The 7,789-nt window shown below is 48.4% G+C and overlaps 1 protein-coding gene across 1 annotated transcript in view; it reads left to right on the forward strand.

The window, feature by feature from the left end:
• Positions 1–3,944: 3,944 nt before the first annotated feature.
• Positions 3,945–7,789, forward strand: part of Henmt1 (HEN methyltransferase 1) — an 11,953-nt gene continuing 8,108 nt past the window's right edge. The window contains exons 1-3 of the mRNA XM_005367908.1: positions 3,945–3,988; positions 4,530–4,683; positions 6,053–6,181. Coding sequence (XP_005367965.1) covers positions 4,657–4,683; positions 6,053–6,181 — 156 coding nt within the window. The 5' untranslated portion in view covers positions 3,945–3,988; positions 4,530–4,656. The remainder of the gene's footprint in view (positions 3,989–4,529; positions 4,684–6,052; positions 6,182–7,789) is intronic.

Here is a 7,789-nt window from a genome sequence, read left to right on the forward strand (position 1 = left end):
TTGACAAAGGCTACAGTCAAACGAAGTCTATACTAAGGCGTTGGCTGTGGAAAGGAACAGATGCAGCTCACAGCTTGAAGTCTGGAGTCTGGTGGTGGTTCAAATTTGGGAAGTGCAGAGCAAACAGAAGCAAGGATAATTTTCAGGCTTGGGGACCGAGCTCAGAGCCTTGTAGAAGTCCAGGAGAGGATAACATAAGCAAATGAGGAATTTACATCCATAAATGGGTCAATTAGCAAAAATTCTAGATCCGTCTGCTGTGAAAAAAAAACAGAGATGAAATATCTCAAAATAGGAATCTAGGTTTATGCTTTCAGAGGTTTCAGTCCAAGTTCTGATGGCCCCACCCTTTGTGACTGAGGTAAGTGTTTGGTTGGAAGTGTCACCCCAGCCCCTGGCACCCCTATACCCAGAGAGTCTGGGGATGTTTGGGTGTAAAGTTCCATCCCAAGTCCTCTCCCCTGGAAGTTGTCTCAGTCCAGACTCTACCCCCAAGAAAGCCAGCCAAATGATGACCCCCCCTTCTCAGAGATGCTCAAGACCACTCCCACAGGATATTTAAACAGCAACCAAGATAACAAACACGTGGTTTCCTGGTCTTTCACATCCATGTCCTCTCTGAGGGCCTGCCTGGAATGCCACCTGGGAGCACCTGGGTTTTTTCCTAATTAGGTTTGATTGGGTCTGATTCGGATTATCTCATTGGTGGAGAGGCTTATGGGGGTGCAAAAATGTAGGGCCCCGGGTCTACCCTTGTTCTTGGGGTTCATCTTGAGGACAGTTTCTGGTCAGCCAGCTAAAGCATTCTGTTTGTTCCTGTGCTCCTTCTGCCCCGCCTGGTGATTAGCTGTAGGGCATTGTTGACTCCATCTTTGGTGTGGTAATTTCCCACTTGCCTGGGCAGAAATCCTTGTACAGCAGCTAGGTATTTGAGGATCTCCCCAAGGTTGAATAAAGGGCATTTGGCATTCGGCTGATCTCCTTTTGAATGACCCAGGTCTCTTTGTGTGTTCTTTCAATCTCCAGGCCCTTGCCCAGTTCGCTTAAGGTACAGTGGCGTGCAAACTGTACCGAGGGGGTAACACAGAATCGGGTGTTACACAAAAACTTTTCAGTAAGGTAGAATGCTGTAATAATCGGACCATGTAGTAAAGGTCAGCTTCCATGGTGACCTCGTGGAAGCCAGAAAGCAGGGAGGAAGAGGCGCACTTTCAGGGGATGACTTCTCCCAGTTAGGACCCTCCTGTAATGATTTCAGCCGTATAAGGGTTCTAGGGGCCATGCATGTACAGACAAGCCCTCAGGCAGAAGTGCATAACGGGCACCCCCCCCCCCAGGATGTTAAAGGGCCCCATGTGACCAACATATGACTCAGCTAAGCCCTTGCGTGCGTGTGAGAGCCCCCTCAGTCATCTGCCTATGACATAGCCATGTCAACCCCATGTGCATGCGCTAGGCAGCTTTTAAAAGCTGGATGCGCCATCTTCCTTTCTCCCTCTCTCTCTCTGTCTCTGTCTGTCTGTCTCTCTCTCTCTGCACACTGACTTCCCCAGGCCTGTGCACGCCCCCTCTAATAAACTCCTAAGAGGGTTTGTTGAGTGTTCCATGTTTCCTTCTCATCCATGACAGGTAATTTCACCACCTCTTAGCCTATTCAGCTAATTAAGACATAAATTCATCAATGGGTCATTAACAACCCCTGCCACCCTCATCCAGTTACTTCTCAATAGTGACACCAGCTGGATCCGGTCCTTCAATACAGGAGCCCTTGAGGGAAGACACTTCTGGAGGGGTGGTCTTTTCCTGGGCCAGACCAAACGGAATGTTAGGTGCTCACCTAGGTCAGAGATTTCTTTTGTCCAGAAGGAACTAATTTTTCCTCAGTGAGCCTCACTGTTGCTGTCTCACAGATAAAATACCCTGACAAAAGCCATTCAAGCGGGGAAGGAAGGGATTATTTTGGCTCCAAGTTCAGGGTTCCAGCCCTTCTCCCCACCCCCATCCCTTGGGTAAGTCCCAGGAGCAGGAGTTTGAGGAATGAATGCTTGCCTCAGCTGTCCCTTTCAAGCAGTTGAAGACAGGAAGGAATACCTCCACCTGCAGTGGTCAAGCCTTTCCGTCTCAACCGAGGGAATCACAGCAATCCCCCACCAAGGGCACGCTCTGGGGTTCTAGACCGTGTCAAGGTGACACCACTTACCAGCACACCTCCCTAGTGCTGAGGTCACCTGTTTGAACTGCGGTGTGCCAGCCTCCCGGAGTCTCTCAAACTGTAATGCTATGCGATCCTATCTATGAAGCCCGGTTCACACATATTTTTTCTTCATACACTCTAAGCTCTAAAATGCTGAAAACAAGATGTAATTTATCTTTGTGCTACCCTGTAACCATCAACATTACACTACTGCATAGCGCACTCAGTGAGAGTTTGAATGGTTAATATTTCATGTGTGGCTTTTCGTTAGTACCTGAAGCTGCTCTTGAATTTTTGATCCTTATCTCCAAGTGCTGGTACCACGGGCATGGCACTATCATGTTCAGCTCATTTATGATATATTAGTAGGCTATTCACTAGTAAACACAAACTTTGGGATAAACTAATAAATGAATTTGAGACAAGGGTCTCATGCTGCCCAGGCTGGCTTCCAACAATGTTGTTGATGATGATTTTGAATTCCTGATTCTGATACCACCTTCCACTTGAGGTGCTGGGATTACAGCAACGGGCCTTCACACCTGCCTCAGTTTTTACTTTTAAAGCCGGTCCTCCCCACCCCGCCCCCTCCTCATCTCTTCTTTGGTAGCATAGAGCATCCGTAAAGTTGACGGAAAAGAGGCCATAACACGTTTTCTGAGATCAGGTAATTCTAAAAGTGTACGTGGTCTTTTTTTTTTTTTTTTTTTTTTAAAGTTGAGCGTTGGAAGCTGAAAGAATATGTTTAAGGGCTTAGGAGTTTAGGTCTGTATTCCATTTTTTAAAAATTGGATTATGTATTCTTTTGGTGACCAATTACTTGAGTTCTTTGTATATTTTAGAGATCAGACCTCTGTCTGATGTGGGGTTCGTGAATCATAATCCCAGAGAATTTAGCCAGCAATGAGGACACTAAGAGAGGCTTACAGAGATCTAATCTACATGGGAAGTAGAAAGTAGAAAAAGACAAGATCTTCTGAGTAAATTGGGATCATGGGGACTTTGGGGGAGGGTTGATGGGAGGAGAGGAGAGGCAGGAAAAAATGTAGAGCTCAAAAAAAAAAAAAAAAGAAAAAAGAACAAAAAGGCTTAGGTGACTGGGACTCAACTTTCCCCAGTTTGCGGTCCCTAGAAGGCCCTCGCGCCATAATTGCTCCGGGCCAGCCGGCTCGCGCTGAGCCCACCCGCCTCTTCCGTGGCCTGCCATTGGCCCGGGGCGTTCTCCACGTCTCTACCGGGCACGCGGAGCCTCGCAGCCGGGGCGCCTCGATCCTAACAGCCGCCAAGGCCGCAGCAGCCCGGCCGCTCGCCCGCCCATCTGGGCCGCACCCAACAGTCGCGGTAGGGGCCAGGTCGCCGCAGCGCGAGGGCCTGGGATGCGGAGGGGCTGAGAGCCGTGGTCGCCAAGGTTCGGACGAGCTGGAAAATGTCTTCGGGGCATGCGCCACAGCGGCCGTTAAGGGACCCAAAACCGACGCCGTGGAGTCGGCAGCCCGGAAGCACGGGGCCCGAGCGTGGCCGGGCTCCGCACGCCCAGCGGGGACCCTGAGGGCGGAGAGCGCAGGCGCGCGGCGCCAGGGCGGAAGGGTGCGGCCAGCCAGGTGCGGAGAGCCGGCGTGGAGCAGCGCGGCTGCGCGGAAGGCAGGGGCGGGGCCGCAGCTACACGGGAGTGGGCGGTGCTTGGTCTGCCTAGCGGGCTTTTCAAGGGTGGATTCGCTCCTTGTCCCTTGGTGAGTGATGCTGCGGGTGGACGCGGGCGACAGAGGGAACACTGACGTCCACACCCCCACTGAGGTTCGTACCCAACAGCTGGTGGTTGAGATCTTGCCCACTTCCGACTAAGTGATAGAAACGTGTGTAGTAGAATACCAACCAATATTCAAGTCCGAGGCCGGATTGGGTCAGTGTTGCAGCATCACTGACTTATTAATGTCAGCCCTCTCACCCACCCCCAAGTTTTATTTGGCGGTGCCTGAGAAGTTACTGAAAGCAGTATTTGCTCGAGGTTGAGAATTCGAGGTTGACCTTGAACTTATTTGTGCCCCCGGGTCTGGTTTTATGTGGTGTTGGGGATCGGATATACTTCATGCATGCTAGGTATGCATTCTACCAACTGATGAGCCTCCATCCCCCGAGGTCGAGGATCTTAGCAATAAGTTTGTATCACCTGGAACTGGTTATGGTCAAACAAGAGTAGCAGCGCTCTTTGCCGAGCTGGAACTTTGAGACCCTATCGTCAGTGTCTCAGTATTTACTGCCTGAATTCTGTGGGCCAGTGGTAGGTGGAAAGGCCAACACACCTACCCCTTTTCATCTGGGCCATCATTTCTTCTAGGCGTCTCGTGTGAAAAGGGAGCATTTGGCATTTACAGCTGAGTTGCTGCTGAGTCTCTGATACAGAGCCTGGAGGATAAATCTGCATTATCACTCTTATTTTTGTCGCAGCGGAAGTTGGAAACAAAATGGAAGTGGCAGAAAAGAACATACCGGTAAATGTCACCCTTCTCACTCACCTACAGCGGTGTCGGAGGGGTGTACTGTGGAGAAATGACAAATTATCCTATTTAGGCCCCTGCTTCCCCTGAGGTGTGAACTAAAAAAGATTGACATCAATGATCAGTGAAAATTTCACATTTGATGTATATTAAAATACAGATGTTAGTTATTAAAAAAAATACCTCTAGACATGCAAATGGGTCACCCTGGAGATTCTATTTTCCTTTTCTTTCCCTGGGTTGTTTAAAGTGTAGAGTCTTCTGTCTGAGGAGGTCTGTTGAGGCCTGAGACTTGGCATTTCTCTGAGTTTCCAGGAAGACGCTATACTGGTTTAGGGACCACACTTGGAGACCTAAGCTGAACATCCCTGCTGTGCAGCATTTGGGCACTTGAGGAAGGCACCAAACCTTCCATTGATTAATGTTAGCACTAACAAGTGCGAAATCTGGGGTTCAGAGAGAGAGAGTGAGAGCTAGCGGGCAGGGGCTTGGTTGCGTGTGTGGGGTAGGTTTTGTTGTATTGCTGGGGATGGAAGCCAGGGCCTCGCTCATGCAAGACAGGTGGTCACCACTAATCTAAATCCCAGCCACACTTGACTTTGCGTTTATTGGAAATCATTGGATATCATTGCTCTAGGTACAGGTTTAGTCTGGTTCACTTCTTTCCAGCACTGATAGGAATAGTAGGCACAGCTAACATTTCTTTTTCTCCTGGACCTGCTAAAAAAGGCTATTCTGATTTAGGACTGTGGCAGTAAAATCATCGCAGTAGGGTTAACTCAGCCGAGGATGGAGAAACCTATATAGATAGAGACGTGTAAAAGGAAGAGGGAATGGGAAGAGGGTATGTGCCTAGAAAATTAAGAGGAAATACCATCTAGAATCCGAGCTTTAGATGGTGAGGGTGCTCTGGTGTCAAGAGTGGGAAATTCACCTTAAACTGAGTTCAACAGTTCTTGCTAAAACTGGCCTATGCCCTCCACAGCCCGGGATTCAGACCCTGAATCAAAGCCTGGTAGAGAAGGGGCCTTAAAGGTTTGAGCAAAGATTGGGAGCTGAGGGAGTTTGTGGTCTGCCCAGTGTCTCCTCACCTCTGGTCTGTCTGGACCACAGCCTTTGGCAGTTCACACAGTAAAACAACCTCTGCAGATTAGCTACGGAAGCATAAACCCAGCTATAGCATGCTGAAAAGAGGGGGTGTGGTGGGGAGGAGAGGGAAGGGGGTGCTGCCCTATGACTTGAGGTTGAAACTGTGTGGAGGTTGTTGTTGCCCAGTTAATTGCGGAGAAGAAATTTTCTTTGTTTTCTTCTTAAATATCTAAAGTCATGCGTGAATGAGAACTTGTTGTTTACAATCTTTCAGTGCAGCAGTGTGGTTGGAGGTAATTTTGAAGAGGTTTGTCCAGAGAGGGTGATTAGGTTTAAACCGCCATTATACAAACAACGGTACCAGTTCGTTAGAGATTTAGTGGATCGCCATGAACCCAAGAAGGTAATTATCTTTTTTTAACTCCTAAGATTGTCCTATTAAAGTGGTTTATCAAATATGCTCCTAAGGATAGACTTCTCCCTTCCTCCCAGTTTTAGGGTTACAGACAGGAGCATTGACATAGGGACAAGCACTCTACTGCTAAGCAACCTCCCATGCCTGAGGCAGACTTGAGTGATTTGGGGTGGTGGATTGAAGTATGGTACATTGTAATACAGGTAGAGAACTGTCAAAAAGAAAAAAAGATGGTTTTCTGTGGTTTTGTTGTGCTGCTTTGTCTGGCTTCTAATTCATACTCAAGTCACCCCCTGCCTCAGCGTCTCGAAGCAGAGATCATTGCAATAGCGAGGAGACCTTAAGGCCAGTGCTCCACGTGTTTCAGAGTTAAGCCGTTGTTGTTGTTGTTGTTGTTTTTTCTTTTTCAACCACGGAGGAGTGACCAAAGTCACAAATTGGGAAAGCCTTTATGATAGTCCCATAAGGGCCAGCAGCATTTTTAACAGCGAGGGCAGCTTAATTATAATGAGTGAAGTTAGTTTATTTTGGAGATAGGGTCTTAGAGTTCAAGACAGCCTCCAACTCCATGCTCCGGCCTCTCCCTCCCAAGTCTGGGGTTGTAAGTGTTTGCCTCTACACCTGCCTTACCTCCCCCGCCCCCAGTCTATTATAAAATAGAAGATCTGGCTATGTTGCCCCGACTGGTCTCAAACTCTTGGGCTCAAGTGATTTATTTTTTTTTTTTGTTTGTTACATTTTTTTTTTTGAGACAGGGCTTCTCTGTGTAGCCCAGGCTGCCCTAGATTTCACTCTGTAGACCAGGCTGGCCTTGAACCCAGAGATCTGCCTGCATCTGCTTCCACCGTGCCTGGCCTCAAGTGATTCTTGGTTTCCGTTTTAGTCTTCTCCTTTCCCTGACAGTAGTGGGGTCTACAGGCATCTCCCAGCCTAGCTGGGAAGGGTCAGTGAGGAAAACCTCTTTCATTAGTCTGGGGACACGAAGTTCAGTGGCATGGGGTGGGGCTAGGGGAGAAGCTTGAGTAAACTGTGGTTAAGGGAAATTTTAGAAACAAATAGTAATTTTCCACATTGAGGCAGGGAATGGAAACACAGAGTCTTAGCTAAGCCTTAATGGAGGAAGGTGCTTCTTTGCCGGGACCCCTTTCCTGGAACGTGAAACATAGCTGAGTCCCTTTAGCCTTGTACAGTACAGGGAGCTCAACGCTCAGGTGGAAATCACCTGGTTAGCAGGTGCAATGGCTCATGTTCGCCCGTGTAGGCTCTTGCCGCTAAGTCTCATGACCTGAGTTCAACCCCTTGATCTACCTGGTGGAAGCCGAGAGACCTGATTCCTACAGGATCTTTGATTCCCACCCAGGTGCTGTGGTGAGCAAGAAAAACGCCACAACATAAAAACAAAAAAACAAAAACAAAAACAAAAAACCCCTTCTTCATTATTTTTAAAAATTTATTCGAAACTGGGTGTGGTGGAGAATGCCTTTAATCCCAGCACCCAGGAGGCAGAGGTAGATCTCAGAGTTCGAGGCCAACCTGGTCTATAGAGTGGATTCCAGGACAGCCAGGACTATACAGAGAAACCCTGTCTCAAAAAAA

This window comes from Microtus ochrogaster, unplaced genomic scaffold, assembly GCF_000317375.1.
Source record: "Microtus ochrogaster isolate Prairie Vole_2 unplaced genomic scaffold, MicOch1.0 UNK25, whole genome shotgun sequence".
Taxonomy (NCBI): domain Eukaryota; kingdom Metazoa; phylum Chordata; class Mammalia; order Rodentia; family Cricetidae; genus Microtus; species Microtus ochrogaster.